The sequence below is a fragment of the Ammodytes marinus genome (assembly GCF_949987685.1).
Source record: "Ammodytes marinus genome assembly, chromosome: 21".
In the NCBI taxonomy this organism is placed as follows: domain Eukaryota; kingdom Metazoa; phylum Chordata; class Actinopteri; order Uranoscopiformes; family Ammodytidae; genus Ammodytes; species Ammodytes marinus.
In genome coordinates this window covers 1,791,304-1,817,760 of record NC_137225.1, presented here as the reverse complement: position 1 = coordinate 1,817,760, position 26,457 = coordinate 1,791,304, and the positions used below count along the sequence as shown (strand labels likewise).

At 40.2% G+C, this 26,457-nt stretch overlaps 1 protein-coding gene across 1 annotated transcript in view; it reads left to right on the top strand.

Annotated features, from left to right (window-relative positions):
• Window positions 1-18,657: 18,657 nt before the first annotated feature.
• The window catches only part of plppr4b (phospholipid phosphatase related 4b), a gene marked incomplete at both ends in the record, with an annotated part of 28,336 nt that continues 20,536 nt past the window's right edge, over window positions 18,658-26,457 (top strand). Inside the window, one exon of the mRNA XM_080049962.1 lies at window positions 18,658-18,729. Within this exon, the coding sequence (XP_079906088.1) occupies window positions 18,658-18,729 (72 nt within the window). The remainder of the gene's footprint in view (window positions 18,730-26,457) is intronic.

Genomic DNA, 26,457 nt, shown 5'->3' with positions numbered 1-26,457 from the left:
TTATACGTGGTTATTGCTGCCTGACAAATACATCTAAAGAGAAAAACTAAACATGTTGAATCATTTTTGAAATCTTTTGGCCAATGTGATAGAACCATCAGTCAGTTTAACAGTAGCATGATGGATATGGTTACGTATAGCCTAATAGAGGCGTTAAGGTGTGATTAAACTTAAGGACTATATTTCAGGTGCACTTCATTTTAGAGATTACTATCAGTTATGGTTAGTTCTCATCAGCCTGTGAAAACTGCTGTATCAGCAAGTCTGAGAGAATGACCAAGTCATGCTTCTGCCAAGAAGTTGTAGAGGAAATGTAGTTTATGCCTGTAAAATGTACATTGGCAACAGTTATTCCAGTCCTGTACTACACAGGAGTCATGTTGAGATGTTCGCATACAGAGAATCCCATAACCATGATCCTTTTGAAAGGTTCAGGATAAGGTTGTTATCCATCCTTGACAAATGCTTTAGTATGGAAACAGGAAAAGGAAGTTACAATTTGTTTTATAAGAATGACCATTTGATTGTAAAACTGTATTTGTTCCTTTTACAGTTTTTCTCAGTGGCTTTGGTGCTTTTCTCACATCACTATTAACATTTGCACAGCAGTTAGTGCATTTCTCAAAACAATTAGTGCAAACTGCAAAACCTAGTGGATAACCTGCACAAGTACGTCACTTGCTCAAAATGGATAATCTATTCCTCAAAAGCAAGTATTCATGTCAATGAACCTGCCAGTGTCATCAAAATGAGAAGTCTTGACACCATCGTTTATGAACAAGATAGTCAAATGGCTTTGTCATGTTTTCATTATGACAGTTTATTCTCTCAGTGTTTTCCAATGCAAAAAAAAGGTCAGAACTCGGTGACACTACCTGAAAATGCTCAAGACAGCACTATACACTACTTGTACAGCCATTTGAAAACTACAGTAAAGTTACACATTGCTGTAGTTAGGGGAGTAAGTGAGTACAAGACACTGAATATGTATGTTTCACATTTTTACTGTATATGCTCTTTGCAATTCTACAGCATTGTGCAAAAGAAAAATACACTTCAGTCACTTATTTAGAACAAACATAAAAAAACACCCTTTTGGTAGAGCTGTGCACAAATGTGAACAATATAACAGGACATATTGTAACTGAACATATATAGGTAAATCATTCTGGCACATCCAGATGTTCCTGTCTGTCTGGCCACATATTTTCATCTACATCACAACGGATATTATCCCTTGCAATGCAGCGAGGAAAGTACAACTAATACTTCACACACCTCCTCGTAAGTGAAAGCTGAAGTCCACTTGAGAGCAATTGTTCAATTTAGGAGACATTTCCAGGAAAAAATGATAAAGAAAGGTATACAATTTGCTTGACAGAATTTGATAACTAGTTCAACAATTTTGTATGTAATGACTCAAGCAATGAAATGAAGACTATTAATTTTATTGGGAACGACTATTCAGCATCCATAAGTATAGTCCATTTTGACTGACATGACATAAGCAAATGACAATGTTATAAAACAGAAGAGAATTGTATGAAAGCAACTGATACATGTCCAAAAGCATTTGCAATTTGTTCAGAGGAAGGAGAAATTGCTACTATGATGTGCTCAAATGACTAAATGTTGCGGAGGTTGAACTAATAGTCATGAGAATTTTCATTCTGATCTGAGAAAAGCACCAAAGCAACTGAGAAAAACTGTAATACGTTTCATTCCATCCCCACCTTATTTTCGGTGTACAGGCTGCGCCCTCCAGTGGTGAATCTCTGACAACAATAAAAGCTCTTCAGTCGCACCAAATAATTCATTTAACACAATTTCTAATACCACATCCAAAGTGTTCATGCAAGTTTGTGTGAAATATGATGGAGCAGAAATCCCAAACTGCTGTGAAATGCTCTTTTGCTAGACATCTGATCGGACCATGCAGGAAATGACAGATACAGCCTCAAATCAGTTCAAAAAAGGCATAAGCTAAATGAAGATGACCGTCAACGCTCAGTGCCCTCCAATCACTCCCACTGATGTTGCAATTTCCCTAAACATTCACCACCCTGTAGAAACATTGGTCTGAAAAGGAGAATTACGAAAGTGTGTGCATGTGTGTTTGTGAGAGGGATAGTTTAGAAAGACAGAGGCAGAGACACAGAGATGAAGATTGTTTCTCTCTTTTCGACTTTCCCTTTGTCGTAAGTTGACAATGATGAGGAAAAAACTGTGTGGCAGGATTTTGTGTCCCTGTTTCATTCTATTTCACTCTGAAATACGTAGCATCGTGGAATATACCCTTACCTCAGTTTAACTGTGGCTTTAACGCACAACCCCTGTTAAACTGTGCCGTGAAAACTCTTTTCAAAAACTTCCGCATATGATCATAATAAATAAAGTCCCACCAGAAAGTGAGTGAAATAAAAGACCACTAATACAACTCCGGAAAGAAATAAGAGACCATTCTGAATTTTTCTTCAATTTTCATCTCTACATTACTTAATGGAAATGCTCTTTATGACAATATTCTAATTGTGAATTTGTTAGAAATGTTGTCCGTAATTTCTAGTATAAAACCAAAATGTTCATTCTACTCAAACATATGCCTACAAATAGTAAAACGAGAGACACTAAACATTTGGAGTGATCTCTTAATTTAGCTGTATGGAATATCTCAGCAATTTAATAAAAATGATTCCTAAAACCAATAGCCCTCCTCCTACGCCACTGTGTTTGACAGTTCATTATATTTACATTAAATAATCAATCAGTAATAATAATCAAGTGCAATCTTCCTTGTAAGAGGGTGAGGTGATCTTCTCGGAGCAATCACACAATATCCATCTTATACCGTCGTTATGAAAGATATCTTACCTCCCCTAGCAGTGAGAAGATTAATTTCCTTCGCTCTTTCCTACTCAGTCGTTTTGAAGGCATGTTGGTACAGGGCTCCTCTTGTCAGCATGAACTGTAAAGTAAAAATAAGGGACAAAAAAGAATACAACAGATGCAATGTGGATGAGGGAAATACATTATTTAAGAACACATACAACATTCCAGTTCATTCCATTCTGTTTAACATGTACTGTATGTGCTGAACTAGAAACTGCAATATCTCCTTTGTCCACTGTGTGGCATCAACACATAAATAATTACAAACCAGTAGCTGGGCCACTGCTCCCCTGGCTGGGTTTCATCACTGCATAACTTTCATATGGTTTGAATATAGAGAGTGAAATTGATAAACGAGACAAAACTAACATAATGAGTAGAATTGTAATGAGGATGTTGTCAATCTTTACAAAAAAACATGTTAGTGTTACAATGTGCTTAACTGAATAAAAAATACATTTAATGTTTTAAACAAAGATTTAACACACTGACTTTGCCAGTTTGATGTGTTCAGGAAGGGAGGCTCACAGCGTATAGGTTTGGATAGCAAATAGAAAACTACAGTGTACTACTATGTAGGTCTAGGTCTTATTTTTTGTCACTTTGGAAAATACAGCCATATTCTGAATCCTTTTTATCTACTCACACTTTTACAATCATATGAAAAAGTTTGGGAACCCCTCTCAGCCGGCATTATAATTGACTCTGCTTTCACAAAAAAAATATAAAAGTGGTATGTCTTTAATTTACCAGGAACAGCTAAGTACTGGGATGTTTTCCAAACAAAGATTTTTTGAAAAGCAGTATTTGGTTGTATGAAATAAAATAAAATGTGAAAAACTGGCTGTGCATAAATATGGGTACCCTTGTGGTTTTGTTGATTTTAATGCCTGTAACAGCATGTAAAACTGATGATTTTAAACACAAAGTTGGTTGGATTATGTTGTTAAGCCTTGAACCTCATAGAATTGTCTGTTTAATCATGAGAAAATGTATTTTAGGTGCCTAAATGCAAGTTGCACTTCTCTTTGACTCTCTGCTGAAGTGAGACAGAATGGGATCATCAAAACAGCTCCCAAAATATCTTAAAAACAAAGATTATTCATTGTCATGGTTTAGGGGAAGGCTACAAGAAGCTTTCCCAAAGGTTTCAATTGTCAATTTCTACTGTAAGGAATGTTGTCAGGGAATGGAAGGACACAGGCACAGTTGCAGTTAAACCCAGGTCTAGCAGACCAAGAAAAGTACAAGAGCGGCATATGCGGCGGATTGTGAGAATGGTTGCACACAACCCAAAGATCACCTCCAAAGACCTGCAAGAACATCTGGCTGCAGATTGTGTATCTGTACATGGTTCTACAATTCAGTGCAATTTGCACCAAAACATCTGTATGGCCGGGTGATGAGAAGGAAGCCCTTTCTGCGCCCACGCCACAGATACAGTTGCTTGGAGTATGCAAAAGCTCATTTAGACAAGCCAGCTTCATATTGGAAGAAAATGCTTTGGACTGATGAGACAAAAATTCAGTTATTTGGTCTTTATAAAAAGCAGATGTTTTGGTGCAAATTGCGCTGAATTGTTGAACGATGTACAGATGCACCATCTGCAGCCAGATGTTCTTGCAGGTCTTTGGAGGTGATCTGTGGGTTGTGTGCAACCATTCTCACAATCCTCCACCTATGCCGCTCCTGTTTTTTTCTTGGTCTGCCATGCCTGGGTTTAACTGCCACTATGCCTGTGTCCTTCCATTTCCTGACAACGTTCCCTACAGTCGAAATTGACAATTGAAACCTTTGGGAAAGCTTCTTGTAGCCTTCCCCTAAACCATGACAATGAACAATCTTTGTTTTTCAGATCTTTTGGGAGCTGTTTTGATGATCCCATTCTGTCTCACTTTAGCAGAGAGTCAAAGAGAAGTGCAACTTGCATTTAGGCACATAAAATACCTTTTATCATGATTAAACAGACAATTATATGAGGTTCAAGGCTTAACAACATAATCCAACCAACTTTGTGTTTAAAGTCATCAGTTTTACATGCTGTTACAGGCATTAAAATCAACAAAACCACAAGGGTACCCATATTTTTGCACAGCCAGTTTTTCACATTTTATTTTATTTCATACAACCAAATACTGCTTTTCAAAAAATCTTTGTTTGGAAAACATCCCAGTACTTAGCTGTTCCTGGTAAATTAAAGACATACCACTTTTATATTTTTTTTGTGAAAGCAGAGTCAATTATAATGCCGGCTGAGAGGGGTTCCCAAACTTTTTCATATGACTGTATTTAAATGCTGATACACATAAACAGAACAACACAGCCGGGCACTGTTACAAAGATGCAACACCAAGCATACCAAATATTTTGACATACATAATGGGTTTCTACCTAGCACACAACCATTTTCCTTAATTTTTTCAAAGTAAAACAGCAAGTCAGATGCAGGTCAGATTTTAAGAGGATGGGAGGGACAACCATATGCTCAATTATTCCAATCAATATATCAATTGCTTGCTAAGTATAAATCGTTTTGCAATCTTGGTAAAAAGGTCAGTATTTACATCTCATGAATTTCTTTATTAATTTCAAGCTTATATTTTAATACATGTGCACATCTCTATCCACGTCAAATGAAACACCCAAACAACCAGCTGAGGTAGCAAGTGACTCCAGAGTAAGTCCCGTATGACAAACAAGTGCTGAATTGGTTAGTAGTTTTAAGCCCCAAAGAGTTCATGATCATGGGTGTGAATGTGTATAGCCTATGTGCTCAGAGGTAAAGTACCTGTGTGTTGTCAGTAATGAAGTCAACTGTTGAAGTGGAATATATCTTCCAGGTGAGGTGAAGGACAGAGGAAAGTGTGGTGACATGAGGTGCCACTTCATTCTGTCTCCAGATAAAACTGCACATACTGCTGCTCAAGAAACCTTTCAAGACACCTTTCCACCATTTGAAAAGCTGAGTCCCAGCGGGTTGGCCCATCCTGGATTAGTCTGTGTTCTACCAACTTTAGTTATTTTTGCTTTTTCTTCAGCTGTCGGACCATTTTTGATGACCTGCTAAAAGCTCACACTGTCTTTCTCAATCTGGATGGTGCCCCAGAGACACGGTCTACAGTATATCAAGACCCTTGGTAATGGAAAAAAATAAAGTTGTGACGAAAGCAGTGGACCCATGTGAAGTCTTGCTCATATGCTTTCTTAATATTTCTAAACGTCCTGTATAGTCTCGTCCAAAGCCTCCCTCAAGCTGTCCCCCGTATGCTCTGAATCTAGCCCAATACATCCAAACACCAGCTCTGGCATGTCCCAGGAATGAGTTAGAAATTGCAGGGTCACTGCCATGAACGAGGCTGCAGCTCTACGGGTCCAAAGATCAGTAGTGCATGAGCAGTAAGGTTTCTCTCCAAGCTCCTACATGATGGTTTGTTTTGTTATGTTGTAAAGCTCAGAGATTTCAGTGTACATGAAATGTTCCCTGAAGGAAGGTTATACCTTGGATTCAGTACATGTAGTTGTTGTAAGCCGGGTTTCTCAATGGTGTAAACAGGGATCTGGTCCATGCAAGTGTACTTAGCTACAGCCCTGTTTATCTTATGAGCTTCTGGTGACTTGGCACCACATTTACTTTGTCGATCAAATAGAACTGTGAGGGTATGATGAGGCTCAGGCTGCTTCTGTCTTGTAGTTGCTGGTACACTTTTATCAGCTTTAATGTGGGTCTTTATGAGAAAAACATAACACTTTTTAAACACGAATAATTGTGTTATCCTGCTAAATTAACACTGTCTATGAACGTCACAGTAAAAGTATGTTGCCAAGCTCCCCATTAACATTAGTTGTGTTGTTATTAGTATAGGTACTGCCGCTAGCTTAACAGACAGCTAATGTGGCTATCGGCTAAGTTGTAATATTTAAACTTCTAATGCTAACATGCGCCGCCAGCCAGTTTAACGTTTATAATAACTGTTTAATACGTTAGTGTAACTAAAACGGCGGGGCTTACTGACATCCCACATTAACATCAGTCCTGTTATTATTAGCATAGCCATTGCCGCTAGCTCAATACTAACTTAGTAGGCGGATTATGTGACTATCTGCTCATTTCTTATATTTAAACGTCTAACGTTAACGTGCGCCACTGGCTTGGTGAACGTTTATATTAGCCTCGTTTGAGAATGAGCCATCTGGCTCAGACCTGCGCAATTATGATGCGCGTCTTGCTGAGCGCACAGCATTATGGTTAGACTTTTTGTCCCACTTGCACCTGCGGCTGGCTGCGGCTCGGCTGCTTGAGACTTTGAAGTCCCGTTGGATCAAGACGGACACAGACACTGGAGCAAGTCGCTGCAGTTGAGTTCCAGTGGCTGCGGGAGCGAAATGTTTGATGGGAAGCGTCTTGCTGACAGGCAGAGCTGAGCGCTAATTGGGAGTTTAAACCCCATGCCTTCGATGCGTTTCCCCAATTGGTTACGCAAAAGTCTGACATTACCGCTCAAAATGAAATTATGATCCATTGTTTTTGTGTTATGTTTAATCATTATAGGCCTACTCCACAGTGTATGCATTTAAGCAGAAATATATTTAATCAGAGTTAAACCTCCACTGGTCTGAACCCTTGACAGAGAAATTATTTGGAAAGCAATAATTAGCATGCAGGTTTAACTCTCCTGTATAGATTTATTATTATTTATATTAAGTGAACACAAACTTGAGTCACATTAATTCATGGTGAAGTGATATCTTTATACCATTAAGATTAAATCATAGCCTTATTTCCAGTGATCTAAATGGTTTGGGAATTGTATGTTACATGTTACACATCATAATAAAGTTCATCATAGCCATCTCTGCAGTAATAATAAGGCATCTTTAGGCCGATCATATTTGTTATGTGAAGGGAGAAATATTAAACCACCTTTATTCGGATTTGTAAATTATTTATATCACTTAAAAGTAGGTTTTCTAGTAAAATAACAATTAAGATAAAGATGTGTAGGGAATGGGGATATATCTCGTTTCTTGTTTTGAAAAATGTCCCTCGCTTTTGAAGTGTTTACTCCACTTTGTTTTTTGTTCTGCTTCTAATCGGTTGTAGCATGTGTAGCTCTTCTACGAATGTTTCTAATAGGCCTTCAAAATAATACTAGAAAACTAACTGCATCTGCAACAAGGACGCTACTTCGGCACATGCAAGTCGAGCCGACTCGGAGCTGTCCGGCTGCAGTCAGGCTTTTTCGTCGCTCCCCCGACTGCACTCGGCTACTCTCGTCTACTTTCCAGACGAGCCGAAACTGGGGTCGAACAAGCCTAATAGCTTTTTAATACTTAAGTGTTGGTGAAACGGGAGCTTTACGGACTAAAAGGTACGTGGTGGGAAGTAGGAGGCTAGGTAAGTTGGGTACCCTACACATGCATTCACATAGGTACTTCTTTGTTTAACACACTAGGTCAGTTGGTTGTTGCCACCCCGTTTTTTGGTTATGGTTGCAGAGTTTAGTGAGTATTTAGGCCTAGTTTTGTTATACTTCTTTCATTGGCAACTTCCTTTTGGTCCCTTCTTCCCCCACAGGTTTGTTTTTATGGCTTGGGAAAAAAGGATCCCGGATGAGCCCCCAATGGTGCTACATCCCCTTTGGTGGAACCAGAGGTAAATAAGGACGAAACACAACAACTAAATAATATTAGAGTCAAAGTTGAAGGTGGCAAAATGAAAGAGTTTTATTTCAAATCAAAAATATAACAGAGCCATCAAAACAAACTTGTGGGGGAAGAACTGCAATATAAGTTGCCAGCAAATAATAATATTTAGATATACAATGTAATTATATAAAGGGTTAGGTACCAAAACCCGGTACTAGTATGGCACTGGTTCCAACGTAAACGGTAGTAACCAGACCGAATAAGAATGAAAATGTTGGTGCCTCCCCCTGGTGTAGTACGTCACGTTTGTAGTTTGACAGACTGATCGCTCTTTATGTCATGACTGGATGAAGCTTTTCCGCTCGCGGATGCTGTTCTGTGGGTGCCATGCCGTAATTCTGACGCCTCATTATTCAACATATAAATGGTCCAAAATATTTCCGAAATATTTCCCATTAGATCGACGTCACCTGACAGCTGGAAACTGACAGCCCTGCGATCGAAGCGCTCAAGAGCACACTCGTCAGCGAGATGGACTCGTTAGAACCTGGCCAAGTTGGAACCCAACAGTGTGGACCAGTACCTCCTCTTTTCAGCACTTTTCAAGTGATCCCCGTTTCAAGAACCTCAAGTTCCTTGATTACGAGGGAAAGGATCTTGTTTAAATCGAAGTTGTTCACTCCAAGCCAGGAGGTTGAAGATGAAGGGTGGGCCCTCTGATGAAGAAACGGCAGTCTCGGCATCGCCAAAAGAAAAAAAAAATAAGACTGGGAAGGAAAGTGAGGTAGCGATGCTGCTTTCCGATGACAAAGAGAAGGAAGATGACAATGGTGACAGTGCAAAGAAAGAAATGGAACAGTATTTGAATGACACAACCAAATTCAACACTTGCATGGTGGAAGAACAACACAGACCACTACCCAAAACTGGCATTGGCAGCCAAATACTGCCTTTGCATCCCAGCGACCTCAACGCCTTCAGAGAGAAGAGGTTCTAAGGCAGGCTACACTGTGAATAAAACAAGGAATTCACTTCTGCCGGATAATGTGGACAAGCTCGTATCCTGGCTCACAACTTGAAGCGTGCAACCTCAGTGTAAAGTAAAAACTTGTAGAGATCAATTAATAGCTGATAAAGATATACTTGTTGCCTGAGAGTAGGCCTGTGTTTTTGTTTGATTTCTACAAGCCACCAACGTCACAGTAAGGGTTATTTTTTAGGCTGTTTTTATTTCTGTTATTGCTTATTGCACAGTAACTGGTGTGACTGGCCTATAAGCTTTTATTTTAAACTCCAGGAAATAAACGGGAGAGAAGCTTATATTTATAATAGGTCAATGGTCAGCATCAAATTGCACTGTTTCGAAAGGACGTGTTGCAGCTTCCTGGGTTTAGCGCTGCCCAAAATGATTGTGATTGGTTTAAAGAAATTAAAACAGTCCAGCCCAGTTTTCCCCCAAATCCCTGAAATGATACAGCATACTTCAATACCATACTACTAGCTGTGGTAGTATGGCTGTACGAGACTGGTGCATGTGTAACTGTTTAGTAAAACATAAACGTTTAGGACGTTTATTTAATTTTTAATTTTAAAATGTTTTAGAGACACGCATTCATTCATATTTGGAGATGAATAAAGATACAAATGTTCCAATTTGACAACATTACTGCGCTCACAAATGTATGTGATAAATGTTGGATAACTGACCACCGGGCTTATGTCACGTAACAAGTAAGTTTCACTTTTGACTTAAGATAGCAGCCAAGACTACACAGCCAAGTGAGGCGTGGAAGTTTTTTTGGCTGTGTTCGCAAAGCCCTACTAACGTCCTACTCATACTGATTTTGAACTTACTTTGGATATGTTGTGGTTGTGTATGCGAGTTTTGTGTAGGCGAGAAATGCCCGGGTGATTACTTACGGGAAGATTATGTGTATGGATCGATAGGTTACTTTTCCTACTCAACCGCCCCACAATGCATTGCGTCTTCACAAATGACACAGAAGGTTTTTTTTTATTCTTTATTGCTTCTGTATACGTCAGTGTAAACGGTCCGACGAACCTCGCATACACAACCATTTGTTAAGTAGACATTATGTAGAACAGTAAATACTGTACATGTTGAGTATGTAGGAAGGGGGATGTTAGTAGGGCTTTTCGAACACAGCCGTCAAATGTATACTGTGTGGTGTTGGCTACATTGGGCTTTTAAAAACAGCACAGGATCAATGAATAATCACCTGCGCTGGAAACATCCAACAAGGTGGTCGGAAACTGAGACCGGTGATGGGGCTAACTTCGATTCTAGCGGTTCCGGAGCACGACAGACGAAAGGGCAGCAATCGCATTAAAGAAGTGTAAGAAGGTACGAAAGCTCTATCACTAACTTAATCGTCAAAATGTTAGTGATAGAGCTAACATTACTACTGACATTGGTTGACATGCAACCAATGTCAGTAGTTGAGGATGAACACAGCTCATCAGTTTTCTTAAGCCAGACTACACAATGCCCAGCAGAAAAACAACGTTATTTCAAGGGTTGTAAATCTATACCACAATTGCTCGGTCAAAATAAAACGCCTGCTCGAGCAAACCATCTATGTCACACTTACAACCGATTGCTGGACATCCCTGACCACAACTTCTTATATGAGAGTAACCTGTCACTATATTGAGTGGCAACTGCAGGCCAATGTACTAGCAACAGAAAACATGGAGGAGAGGCACACAGCAGAAAATCTACAGATGGAGTTGGAAACGGTTGTGGCAGAGTGGAATGTCAGTGGCCGGGTAAGCGCGTGCATCCACGATAACGCAGCAAATATCATGAAGGCCAACCAAGCCTGTGATTGGGAGTCGGTCTGTGGCTTTGGCAACACACTACAGCTGGCTATCAATGACGGGTTCAAGGCTTTCCAGATCATGGAGTGCATGATCGGAGCGTGCAGCAAGCTGGTTGCACATTTTCATCACAGCACAACTGCTATGCAAGCACTCGCTGAGAAGCAAAAGCAGATGCGTCAAATAACATGCACTTATATTACAGTGCTGCAAGACCCAATGGAATTCTGGAATGTTTGAGCGGATGACAGAACAATGGTGGGATGTCTGCAATGTGCTGTCAGACCGCTCTGTCACCAAAACTGCGGATGCGCGCAACCTCAAGTTAAACGATGACTACTGGAGACTCATGGAGGAGATGGATCCTGTCCTGAAGGCATTGGCGATGGCCACAACAGTGAGGACGCTGTCTCACTTTCAGTGGTCTACCAGATGGTGTGCGGCCTGAAGAATAAACATTTGCAGCCATCAGGTGGTGATGACAAAGTTGCAACTTATGTCAACACTGTGCGAGAATCACTGGCCAAAAAGTTCCTCCCGTGGGACACTACAGTATGACCGCATCAAAGCTTGCATGCTGTTGAGGCTGCAGTCCCCCGACACAAGAAGCTCAGGTTTCTGTCACTTGTGGCAAAGACCCACATGGAGGCAGTTTTGGAAGATGAAAAGGAAAGGCAAAGGGCAAGACAAGGAGAGCGGGGATGATGTTATAGGTGCAAAACAACCAAAGAAAAGTAGTGCCATGGCCTTCCTTTTAGCTGTGTCAGAGTTAGAGAGGTAACTCTCCCTCCCTGCATGTCACCTTGACACAGACCCCCTTTGCATGGTGGAAAACCAATGAACAGCAATATCCCGTTATGTCCAGTCTTGCCAAAAGGTTTCTGAGTTTCCAGCGACTTCGGTGCCTTCAGAGAGTTTTCTTTGCTGCAGGCTACCGGTAGCCTGGCTCCGCCCGCCTACCTACAAATGTCATTTTCCCTTCAGTAGTCAGTCTTGGGCTGGGGTGTATTAGTGGGATCCTGCTCGAACAGAATTCTGAGTGTCCAATCAGCGAACAGAGCGAGTGGCTGAGAACGGTGACATCGAAGTCGCGCTCCAGTTTCAGTTGAATGCTGCGTTCCTTTATACTCGGAACTCGGAAATGTCCGACTTAGTTCCGAGTTCCGACCTGTCAGTGCATGTGCTCGGGAAAGTGTGGACGGTTACAACCTTTCTCATCCAAATTACTAAACGTTAGGCAAGTTACTGTTGCCAGGTACCGGTAGATCCATAGACTACAATATGTAGTGAAGTCGGAAATTTCAGAGTTCCCAGTAAAACTGGAACGCACCGTCAGAAGCCGGCTCATGAAATACGTCACGACCAAACGTTATGCGATTGATTGGCTGATCCAGAGTGGCACTGGGCAGACCCAATAGTTTTAAACTTCAACAGACACCCGCCTCCAAGTGAGTGAACGTTTGCCAAATAGAGCAGTTCCAGACCTTCTGTACAAATTAAATGAAGTACGATGGTCTGGTAGCACCAGGCTAGGCTACTGGTGTCCAAGCTCTCGTCTTCTTCCCAATAACGTGAATATGCTGATATTCCTTAACAAGAATCTGACCAGGTAATTAATAAAGCTATTCAGGTTATTCCCATTATTAGTATGGGATTATCCTAATTGTTTAATTTGTTATTCTTGGCCATTTATAAAAGCTTACAGACTTTTATTATTTGTTTTCCAGGCCATGCAACGATAACGAAAAGACAGCTGCCGGTTTTGTTGCTGCTGTTGAGTTGTTCTGTGGGTTATGACACGGATACCTGTTGATATTATCAGTGCACCCAATAAACTGGTATTGAGAAATCCTTTGTCTAATGTCCTTTTAAAAAATAATAGAGATTTCATACTCATTATGGTAGTTGTTTTATCATAGCCTTTTTGTGTATAAAATAATCTGTTTGACAACTTTGAGTGGCGGCAGTGATGCAGAGGAATCTTTCTGAAAAGCCGCCGCACCCTCCATTATATATAGTATAGCACAAAACATTTAACCGTGTACATGGAAAAAATTGCATTGTGTATCCGTTTACAATTTTATGCAACCATTCACACCCCTAATCATCACCATCAGTTCTATTTTTTATTTTTATTTTATTTTTTACAAAAACATTTACAGTAGTTAATGAGCTTCAATGGATCGTGTCCAGACCAACAGGCTGAGCACATTTAAATTTGCCAGTGGCAGATCTGGATTTCCAGGCTAGCGATTAATACCACAGCGCATCAGGTCAATGACATGGATCTGCGACCCCTTCTCCTGCAGCTCCGTGTGGATATAATACTGAAAATATTGCATCACATGCTGCAGCACAGAAGTGTAATGAGAATTTCCTTGATGAGTTTGTTTAAAAAACATATATATTCTAGTAATAGTAAGCAAAGCAGTGTCTTTGTCTTTTTCTCATTTCTTGTAAGAAGTTTTTCTCTCTCTCTCTCTCTCTCTCTCTCTCTCTCTGTGTCTCCCTGTGTCACCCGCCCCCCCCCCCCCCCCATCCTTTCCTGTGTTTCCCCCTTGACGGCCTGTCCTGTCCGTCACATAAACGCTAAACGAGGGCGAACTGCGCCCAGCTGCCAAACTTTGTGGGTGTGTTAGCGCCGGCATATACTTAGTTCAAATTCCTTTGTGGATACGGTGCTAAAACGGAACCGATTGCAGATGTTATTTCACCACAATTCATGTGGCTATTAGCACACACAATCCATTCTTAGTGGATGTGGCCCATACCCAAAAATATCAATCAAATCCGCTATGTAGAAAATGAATGGGATTTTTACTTCCGGAACCGCACTGTTGAGTCCTATATTGTCCAGCCCTTCTCTCACTCACTCACTCACTCACTCACTCACTCACTCACTCAATCACTCACTCACTCACTCACTCACTCACTCACTCACACACACACACACGCACGCACACACACACACACACGCACGCACACACACACACTGTATTTACAGAGCAACACAGCATGCACACTCAGCTTGAACTGCAGTGACCTTCATCAAGCTGAGCAGCAGTCTGCCATTCCTCATTGCACAGCACCACAGCCAGTCACTGAGAGTCAGCCTATTCCAGCAGAATAATGTTAATCTGTTATTCAAGTGGAACACTGTCCCATTTCTCACATCTCTCATACGTAATGTTGGCCTTTACTCCAGGCAAACCCCACTGTTAGCCTTTAAAATACACACAACTGTGTGGCTCTGCAACAACATCTCTGGGGTAAAATGTGTACACAGCAGCTTGCACATTCAACAGCTGATTCAGGCCAACGACTGAAACCGGCCACTGTTGATTTATATTATAATTCCTGCTTTTTCTAAATACAAATGTCTTGGGGTCATTTTGACCCCAGTCAATTCCGCTTATGTAGTTTTAAAGCAGAGGTAAGTGAAATATTTTTGTTTAATATACGCGTTAAATCAATATTCATATAGCAATCACTTAAACAGTATGCACAGTTATTATCACAGGTCTCCCAGTCATTCAGCCTGGCAGTAATTGTAATTGAGTGCTATAAAGAGGCGGGTCTCTGTGCCCGTGAACGATGACTCGCTGCTCTCCATCACGTCACTATCTGACGAAGACTGCTGCGTGTTCATCTTGTGGTGATGTAGGGACGAGGGAGGGGACTGCTAACTGCTGTCCCTGACAGGAAGTTAGCTAAAAGGACCATATCACCTACTTCTTCTTTAATAAATATACGTATTTATTGAGTTAATCTTTGCAAATTAACTTTTACTTTTATGAAATGATAATCTGTTGTTTTTCTCTCAGATGGCATTATTTACATAACTAATAATACTGTATATATTTATAGAAGTATATGTAATGTTTTATTTTTCTTTGATTGTGGTTTCTACTAGTATTTCTTGCCTGGTGTCATAGTGACTCCGGCCGGTAGTCCATGTCTGTAAAATACGTTGGTAGGATGAGGGTTAATGGCTTAACTGCGGCACACCAACGTCTCCGGACAACACATGTTTTGGAAACACTGCCATACTGATATGAATATGGCATTAGATAAAATATCCCAGCTTTTATAACTGAGCATATTTACAGTACAAAACCTCAGTGCTAGCCTGGCACCGCCAGCCTACGTACTTCCGCTAAACTTTTATTTCTCTTCAGTATTCAGTCTGGGCCTGCGGTATATTCGTGGGTTTCCTCCGCCAGATTTTTGGCGGTCCAATCAGCGAACAAATGGAGTGGCTGAGAACAATGACGTGCGCCAGTTTCAGTTGTAGTCAGAAGCCGGCGCATGACATACGTCACGGCCAAACGTTATGCGATTGGTTGGCAGATCCAGAGTGGCACTTCAACAGACACCCGCCTCCATGTGAGTGAACGTTTGTCAATAGAGCAGTTCCAGACCTTCTGTACAAATGAAATGAAGTACGATGGTCTGGTAGGACCAGGCTAACATTTAGCTGTGTATTTGACTATAACTTGTCTGTTCTCCTTTACAACCATCTCCAACGGCCATTATCTCAACATTAGTTTTTTTTAACACTCTGAACCAAAAATCTCAACTTCAGAAGCAACTAAATGTTCAATAATCAGTCTAAGCACTATTCTGGAGGTTATAACAGAGGGATTTTTTTCTTAAAACATAGTGAAAATGCATTTGTAAGACCTGTTAGATAGTGGGTTTTTTTAATATAAAAAAGACTGCATCCAAAATCTGATCTGTAAAAACCTTGAACACCAATATGTTGTAAAAATCATTAACTGTGGCTATATCAAACATCTAGATGTTCTTTTTTAAAGAGATGCTTATGTAGGCCTACGTATAAATAGTTAGTTATTCTGACAACAGGCTTAGAAGAATTCCCCAAATTTGCATATTTTTTGATCAATTTGTGAGAAAAAATACCTAATACAAACAATAATTGTTTTTTCGGTGAAACCATGTTACCCTATTCATCATGCAGTGTCTGGCCTGAATGCATTCATTTAAAGTTCTTTGACACACTGGTGCACACCCATCCCGTGTCAGCCGTTCACGAGCGGCTACACAGGTGACGGAAGGAAGGGGGGGGGGGGGGTGTTCTTACCTTGGACAGCTCCAGGAGTTTGTGCAGTGTCTCTGGAGTCTCGGCCGGCTAAACAGCAGCAACAGAAGGCACCTAAATGCACCTCCTTAAACAAAACAAGGTCCTTGGCTACAGCTATATCACATACACGGGGGTTACACCGGCTGTGCTATTTAGCTTACAGCTTTATCCCCTCACACTTTTCCGCATCCTCGTTGTTTAAATTAACCGGATCCCTGGTGGTGCATGAATGAAGCTCCGGTCCCGCTGCCAAGACGCATGCGCGGTTCAGGTCGCTGTCTGTCGGCTTGAGTTGAATGCTACTTTCAAGTAATGTCGGAAATAAACAAACAGAGAAATGAACCCAACAATAAATAAATAAATACATACATACATAGAATAGAATAGAATAGAATAGAATAGAATAGAATAGAATAGAATAGAATAGAATAGAATAGAATAGAATAGAATAGAATGTTTTAGAAGAAAAAAAAACGATAGGAATAAATAAATTAAAAACAAATATTTTATTTATATTGGACTGGCAAGGGTAGGCTCTTTGATAATGTATCTGAGTTGTTAGACATAAACTACTGCATTGCATTCTACAAAGAGGTCTTGTGTTATTTAGCTCACCCAAATTGATATAAATGGAATGGACAAAATATCAGAAAAGCACCTGCCTGTTTAACACAACGCAATTCAGCAGCAGCTACCTGCATAATGACAAGGTGCACAGACCAAAGTTACTTTTAGCTTCTTACACAAAGCTACTGACCCTATTGTTTGAGCCATAGCTCATTTCAAAATATAATTATTTCCCGGTTTTGATAACTTTTCCTTTCTGACAAGCAGGTCTTTTTTATTTAAAAGTAGAAGGCAATGTTTGGTCTAAAAAATGTTCCAAGTGTACTTGACATTCATTATGTTTTTTTAGTAAAATAGGCTACATTTGCTTCTCTTACTTCCATTTACACAAATTTCACCTAATAATCTTTGACATGCCACAGGATGTCTTTTGACTTGGAGGTTTTCCGATGTCTGAGCCAAGAGAGTGGACCATGAAGGCAACGCTACTCCTATCTGTGTCTGTTCCAGCATCAGTAACAAGAGTCCTATTCACTAACACTGACTTAATGTGCAGGTGGTGTCCACTTACCATGAGTACATTGGCAAGCAGCTAGTGTGTCAAAGCTGAGATGTTAAAGCTCACAGGCTCTGTGACTGTTCAAAAGTATTAACCACGACACAATCACAGTGTTTTGAATGCAGATACTAATATTATATTGACATGACCCCCCAGCCCCAGCACTTGGCCCAGGCCCATCCGCTGGTCTGGCACCTGGCCCTACAGGTAAACACGAAGTTGCATTTGTTGGCATGGTTGTCAATGTAAAAAAATATTGGGGTTACGTTCCCTTTGTGTATGATTTTATTTAACAAACATTTCCATTCATCTCTTCCAAAGTTTACGATAGTCCCACAATACGCTCTTTTTCAGAGACCACATGAGATGTGTAAGCTGATCAATGATACAAAATCATTGGTAGGTATCAAAAATGTAGTTTTGAATTATTAGTAGCCTAAATACATTCTCTAATCAACCAGTCCAACCCAGGGGAGAAGTACTGTATCATTACAAACACTTGTGGACGTGAAGTCATAGCCACAGTCATAGTTATAAGTCATTTCATTTGACATACGATATAGGCCTATCATAATTGTGCATGGACATATGAAACGTAACGTAATGTAACGTTGCAGCTTCCGGATTGTTGTTTGAGGATTCAAACAATCAGAGCATCAATGCTGGATAGATATCAATTTGGGGTTCTCGCCCATAACTCTGGTGTGTTTCATTTCTCCGGCAGTAAGATGTTTGCTGTCAGTTTATCCTCCTCACAAGTGCGCATGCGCTCTCTCTCGTACTCCTCGCCCCCTCCCTCGCTCGGTTAGTGTGGCTCCGTTCTCCACCTGACAGCTCATCGGAGGCATGCAGAGCGCTGAGCCCTGGGCTTGTCACTGGCACAGATAAAGGGCCGTGCGGGGTCTGGGCTGCTGGAGACTGTCCGCCTGTTGTCGCGAGCATCCTACCTATACACACAGCGGCATGGAGCGCTCCTGATCCCGGGGAGATCAGCCACAACTGCCCGCTCGCGTCTCATCTTCGATCTGTTTGGATATCTGGAGGCCCAATCATGTCTGCGAGAGAGAAGGGGACCCTGACCAAAGACAGCGTCAGCCTGCTGCCCTGTTTCTATTTCGTAGAGGTGGGTTGATGCTGCTGCTGCACGCTTTTGATTCAGAGCCGCTCTGTATCTAACAATACTAGGCTACTGCATATTGAGGATATAATATAGTCTCATGTGGTCGCGCATATCTCTCCACATAGATCCATCACTTTATTCCTATGGAGAGGGGCACATTATGACGAGCGTAATATGACTGACACTCTATAAATATATGCAGTTCAAAAATAATGAAAGATAAAAATGCGGCATTGAGCAAATGTGCATATAGTGCGTCTAATTTACTTCCACTAAAGCCGACATGATACATCACATTATTCTATTCTATTACCTGTTTAATGTAGCCACCTGTACTCATAATCTAAAACGATTGCATTTATTATAGGATAAAGGAATTCATTTTTGCATTATTCTATCTGCATGCTGCTTCGATGCATAGCCTATTCCTACATAGCCTAACCAAAAAATGCTGTCAGCTGTTCCCACAGTAAAGCAATGGTATGGTGACAGTTAGGCAAACACATTGTATACATTCACATATACAGTATAGAAATGTGTCTATTGAACATGGCAGTGAGAAGTGGACACACGTTTTGATAAATTCAAGTTTTTGGAATTATTATTATAGTTTTGGATTACGCCCTTGATTATTACAAGTCCTTACAATCACATATTCAAAAAACTATAATTTCATCATTTGCAATATTCATGGTTCAGTACATTACATGCTGTAACTGATTTTACCTCAAAAACCGACGTATGAATATTATGTGCACAATACATTGTTATGCCTATGATGAGGACATTTCAATTGAGTGAATGCCAGATATAAACTGTCCAGTAGCTTTAAATCAGTTATATGGTTAGTTACAGGCTAGTGCAGGCATGATGGATGTGGATGAGGGGCTTCCTAAATGGCAACAGTGAATTTGTATTACATGAATAAAAAAGAATGACGATACTAAAACGTTGACGTGCAAAATTTGCATTGGGCTTGTGCTTACTGTCACTGGTTCCCCCTGTTGTACACTTTATGCATGCTCTAATTCACCACTGGCCCGTGGCTTTCCAATCAAACTGGCATCATGTATTATGGAGTTGTTGCCTCTAATCCTCTATGATGGATGCATGCTAAAATGATCGCATCATGTCCTTGCTTTTCCTCTCACTCGGATAAGGGGCTTTCCCTTTGATTAGGTTTTGTTTAGTGGAATCTTAACACGTTAATTGCAATGCAACCGTTAATACAGTGTATGTGCCTGAACTAGAAATGTCACCCCTTGAGCCTTTCAAATTACTAAAGCTGTTATCATCGGAACAGTCCTCCTATTTTTCTTCTTTTATATAAATAGCATGGAAGCATTTTAAACTAGGTCAATGCTGAAAAACTTTAGTTCTATTCAGTGAACTCCCATGCTTGTGCGTATAATTAGGCTCGCTCAGGCTCATGCCCTGAATGTGAGTCAGTGGCTGTTTTTTTTGCAGAGAGATGAGGTGGCAATAGTCTGCCCACTGCTCTTCTGTGAAAATCAGTGTCCCCAATCCTCATATATCCGTCCTCCTCTGAGAGATCTCTCTCTACTTATGCAATCACAACTCGTGGTGCAGCTTTTCTTCACCTGTCATTTGAATTGTAAAGTGCTGAGAGCTTTTAGAGTCAAAATGAAACTGATCTCACACCAGACCTAAATGTAATTGTGTCCATGCCATAATAAGTTATTTGCTCTATACACAACTACATCCACAGTCAGATACACACACCATAGTGAATTCTCAAATTGAGCAGTTTAATTACTTTCATATCTTTGAGAAGGCAATAAAATCTCTACCCAAGACCCTGAAACAGTTTACAATATTGCATGTTGTGTAAGAATGCACACACGTCTGGTGTTGGCCTCCATTAATGTCGTGTGGAGTGGACTGTTGAGACAGTAAAGCCAAGCCAATCATTTACATTGTCGGACAACCCGAGAAGATTGTATGGTTGGTCGCAGAGTTGTTGTGATGTTGTGAATGTTAAAATACTGTACATTGAAATGATAGCTTGTTCAATTTGGATTGTATTAGCATGAGAAACAGATTTTGACTGATGTGAGATGTGGCAATCTACAGTATACAGTGTTTCCCCCAGGAAATGTCTTAGTGAAGGTGGTCACTGCCCAGGGGCAAAGGAGGTGCGGCGCTTTATATTTTGGGGGTATTTTGCTCAAAGATGCCAATACGCACTAAAGAAATAAACTACTGTTTATTGGAATACAGAAATACAACACACACTGACCTTACAGTTGTGCAATTTTGTTTGCTATGTGCAGGTACAAATTGTGTGCAAACATGCAGACAGTACAAAATACAATTAAAGAAAACTTCTACTGTTTTGGTGCAATAATATGCAGACACACTTAATACAAATAATGGACCATACACTCAGGATGTATTGGCCTTTGCAGCATTGAGTTGTATCTTCTTTTTTTAAATCTGTCTTTTGTGATTTTCCCAGGGTTTCTAGTGCTAGAAAGAGGGAGAAAGAAAAGCCCCCAAAACATCTTGCTACTAATAGCTTGATGTCTTGACGTGAAGTCCCTCAAACTTAGTTTTATATCTGTTGTACTCAAATGCAGTTTTGGTTCACAAAGTGCAACAGTTATGGCATTCTGGACTTCACAGACACATTCATCAATTGCCATTAAATTCACTCGAAATGGACAAAAAGCTCAAGTTGATCCATCTCTGCCTGATGTGCCTACCTCACATTTAGGATAAAAGTAAAAGACTAATAAAATGACTGTTATCCCATTACTAATTATGTGCCAGTATTGTTAAACTCAAATTCCCTCTATGGTTTTGAGGAGCAGCTGCAGATATAATGTGTGTGTTCCAGTGTAACAGGCAGGCTGCTCTACTTTAGTTTGGACTAAGTGGTGAAGTGCACTGTGAAGCCTCAGGGTGTTATTCCTCTAAAGTGAAACAAATGGAAGCATAAAGAGGGATGAACAACCGCTTTGTTTAAAACTGGGGAAAAACCAAAGATTAAATCACACGTGTGATTGTAGGCAGGGACACGGACATTAGCCTGAGAAGGCTGATGAAGAGTGCCATAGAAAAGGTACTATTACTTTACGATTGTCCACTCACTGAGCTATTGTGTTATAGATAGATAGATAGATAGATAGATAGATAGATAGATAGATAGATAGATAGATAGATAGATAGATAGATAGATAGATAGATAGATAGATAGATAGATAGATAGATAGATAGATAGATAGATAGATAGATAGATAGATAGATAGATAGATAGATAGATAGATAGATAGATAGATAGATAGATAGATAGATAGATACTTCTTGTTGTAAGAAGCGCCAAAGCTCCATCAGATATGCATGTAGTCTAAAGGCCCATGTACCAGTTGTACAATAAATCCATTGCCCTACAGTCCTGTACAGTTACATGCGTTAGTAGATAAGAATTCTGGGTTTCACCATGTGTGTTGCTACAGTGTGGTATTAGTAATGTCTTCTGCGCTGTTGAAAGTTGAGGTACCCGGAACTTTATAGGCGAAAAACTGAAACTGAAACGCTCCCCTGCCCTCAATAACTCTGGACTTTTGAGTTCTTGGGGGCAGGGCAGTTAGAAGTCTAATCACAAAAGCAAGAAGCCTTAGCTTCAAGGCAGGAGCCGTGCAGCAGTCTTCTTTTATGTCCCATCCTAGTTGAACTCAATAAAAGTTCTCCCAAATCATATAGTTGGATGAAAAATTTAGTCTGAAAGATGCAGTCTAGCTTTTGCAATGATGCTTTTAATTAGCAGCTGGGATCCTAAACTATCAGGATCATAGCAGTAAACCCACGTCAGATGACTCCGGAGCAGGCAGACACATGGAGGGAAGGAAGGAAGGACATTGCCAGAGATCTAGTCATGGCATGAAAGGAAAGGGAGACAGTGGGACAGACCAGTATGATATGTACCATTGATAGAAAAGACTTTGGGTTTGATGGACACGGAGAGAATGAAGGCAATGCAAAGAGTCTGAGGCACCAAGAGGAGGCTGGCAGTGGGTGTTAGGAGATGTAGGGCAATGGAGCATCTGTGTTGAGCGGAACCCTCCCAGGGGAGCCCAGGCTTTTCACAGAAGATAGTGTAAGGAATACTAAGACATTCTGCTCTGTGATTTACTAGCCTTTCATTCTGACTGCACTGTTTGCTCTATGAGCCTTCAGTAGAGCAAACAGTGCAAAAAAAAAAATTAAAATATTGAGAAACTGCAACTCGTACAAAACGCAGCCGCCAGAATTTTAACAAAAACAAGGCTGAGAAATCACATTACTCCAGTTTTAGCTTCACTTCACTGGCTCCCTGTAGCATTCCGGATTGATTTTAAAATTATTTTACTTGTTTCTAAAGCACTAAATGGTTTAGCACCTTTGTACTTATCTGACTGCTTGTCTGTATATGTTCCAACTCGACCTCTCAGGTCCTCTGGTACCGGCCTGCTTAATATACCACAAATGAAAGGAAAACGGTATGGTGAAGCAGCGTTCAGTTTTTATGCACCAACGGCCTGGAACAAATTTCCCCTACACATAAGAACAGCAACGTCTTGTTGATCGTTTTAAGAAGCAGCTCAAAACACATCTTTATGCTGCTGCTTTGAATTCATTCCCGTTTATTTATTTTGTCGTTTCTTATGGTTTTTATCTTTTATATTTGTTTTATGCATTTAACATTTTGTCCTTTTTTAACTTTTTATGCTTTTTTAATGGTTTTTATTTTTATTTGTTTTATGCATTTAACATTTTCAATAAGGTAAGGTCTGACTAGCATTTTATGCATTTAAATTTTTTAAATTTTTATGTTTTTATGTTTATTTTATCTTTTGCTCTTTGGTTTATTGCCTGTGATAAATGTGTTTTGTTTTATATTTTTCTTTATTGTGTGACTGTAAAGCACTCTGAGCTGCATTTTATGTATGAAGGGCGCTATACAAATAAAGATTATTATTATTATTATTATAACTCATCACTGTCAAGTGAGTTAGTTTATTAGGAAGCCGGTCAAACAGTCAATTCAGTAAAATAATCAACTAGTAGGAACAAGCCAGTCAATAAGAAGCACCGTGTTGCACCAAATGAAGGCAGATTATCCAGAATGTCTGCCCGAGGCCGAGCACTGAGCTTGAAACATGGGCTTGGTTCTAAATCGCATACATCCTTTTTTTCTATTCTACATACTACAGCTGAGCATAAAAATAATGTTGTTAGCATGCAATATGCTACAATTGGGACATACTTTTACTTTTTATTTCATCATAACATTGCACCTTGATCTTTTATAACTATCGCATCCCTGGTTGTTTCATATGGAGACTCCGTTGATGTGACGTCACTTACGGTGCCCACTGTGGGTCAGAATCAGCCCAAATAGCATGCTGATTTCAACACTAAAAAAATCTCGACCGGATGTAGTAGGCCTCCTAATATTTTTGATCATACTTAATCTGACCACAAGAATTGGGACATCCTTAATTGTTTTCCGCCTTACTAAATAGCATAAATTATGGGTAATGGAATGCAGGGATGTTCTCTCTGAATGCTGTCCAACAGATGCTTATGTGCGTCTTTGTGATTTGTGCGTCATGTTGATTTCTTAGCTTCGGGCTTACATGTTTCAATTTTTCCAATCATTGCTTTACATTACATATGATAATATGAAGGACTTGAGAAAGGCTTTAATTTAGCTCTTGTTGTCCTTCTCAGTGCACAATGAAAGGACCTCAAAATGATCAAGCAAGGCAGAGGGGCTGCAATGTAGATAAGGCTCACCGGTGACATGACCAATCTGTATGATATGTTTTCATTTATTTTGGTTGTGAAGAAAGTTTAGATTTTTCTCTCACATACCCTCAGGGTACTTCAGTGTGTTGACTAGTAGAAGGTTTCAATGCAGATGTCATGGTTTTGAAAAGAACTCTGGGGTTTGACAACTTGTTGCTATGATGTTGGAGAAATAGGAGTTCCTGCCTTCTTTAACTTCATTGATATAGGTTGCCATTAGTTCCACCAGACTGTCCTTTTCCCATTTCAGTTATCCTTGTCTGCATTTTGTCTTAATTTATCTCGTTTTGTTAGTAGGTATAGGTGTCTGGCAGGTTTGGTTAAATTTTTGCAGGTGCTATGGAAATAAATACAGCTTTGGATGTAATGTTGAAGGTATTGAGTTCATCCTCTATTGACACAATAGGCTTTTGGTTATTGCTATAGTATGTGTTGATATCAATGTACAGAAGGTCCGGAAGTGCTGTAATTGGCAAACGTTCACTCACTTGGAGGCGGGTGTCTGTTGAAGTTTAAAACTATTGGATCTGCCCAGTGGATTAGCCAACCAATCGCATAACGTTTGGTCGTCACGTGTGTCATGAGCCGGCTTCTGACGGTGCGTTCCAGTTGTACAGGGAGCTCGGAAATTTCCGACTTCACTACATATTGTGGTCTATTGATCGGTACCTGGCAACGATAACTTGCTAGAGCCTAATGTTTAGTTATTTGGACGAGAAAGGTTGTCGGCGTCCATACTTTCGCGAGCAGATGCACTGGAACACAGACAGGTCGGAACTTGGAACTACCAGATCGGAAATCTCAGAGTATAAAGGAACGCAGCATTCAGCTGAAACTGGAGCGCGACTTCGACGTCATCGTTCTCAACTACTCGCTCTGTTCGCTGATTGGACGTCTGTAGATTTTCCTGAGAAAACTGAGAAATTCACCGCACCCCCAGACTGACTACTGAAGGGAAAATGAAATTTGAGCGGAAGTAGGTAGGCGGGCGGAGCCAGTCTAGACAGCAAGACTAAGGAAACAACATTTCAAACAACGTTTTGATCACAGTAATGATTGCATTAAGAATCCAGAATATATCAGCCAAAAGAATAAATCTGTTGTAACTGGTCAAACCTTTAGATACATAAAAAACTGAAGTACTAACACATCGCTCAGCAGGACTCCAATCAGGAATACTATCTGTTCACAAGACTAATGTTCTTAAATTAGGGAGTTTGCATGTTATTTGTACATATTTGACTGAATAAGATGTTTCAAATGTGTCCCATTTTCCCCCATTTTTCTATCCAAAGCATCTTGATGTGTTGACAGTTTACTTCATAACACGTCTAACGTTCTACTGAGAGATTTGTAGCATTGTCGAGTTGGACATGTTGACTCATTGAGAAAGTTTCATGAGTTTTTGGCTCAGTACCCACCTAAAAATAACTGCCAGCCAAAGCCCACTGGAGCCTGCGTTTCACATTTACACATCTATTATTCAAACGGCGATGGGCTGTAATCACACCAGGAACACATGGGAGCCAGGAGACGGATTATTGTCAGGAAAACTTCAAGAAGTATTATACTGCAGAAGACCGAACACTTACAAAAAAAACAAAAACAAAAAAAAAACAAGAAAAACGTGCTGAAGGCAGGCAATGCAATCCAGATTCCAACTGAATTATGAAATATCACAATGAAAAAAGATAAAATATCACCATTATGACCACTAAAGACAGCAACGATTATTACACCGATCTATAGTTAAGTGTTAAGGGTGCAAAAAGCAAACACATTTTATTTTAACTGTCTCAGAGTTCTTTGAAAGCTAATGTTTTTTATGGTTCATGTTGTATCCATTAGAAAGCATGAGTGTGGTCATCACATTGTGTCCATTAGAATTCAATATAGGCCTGCATTGTGTACACATAT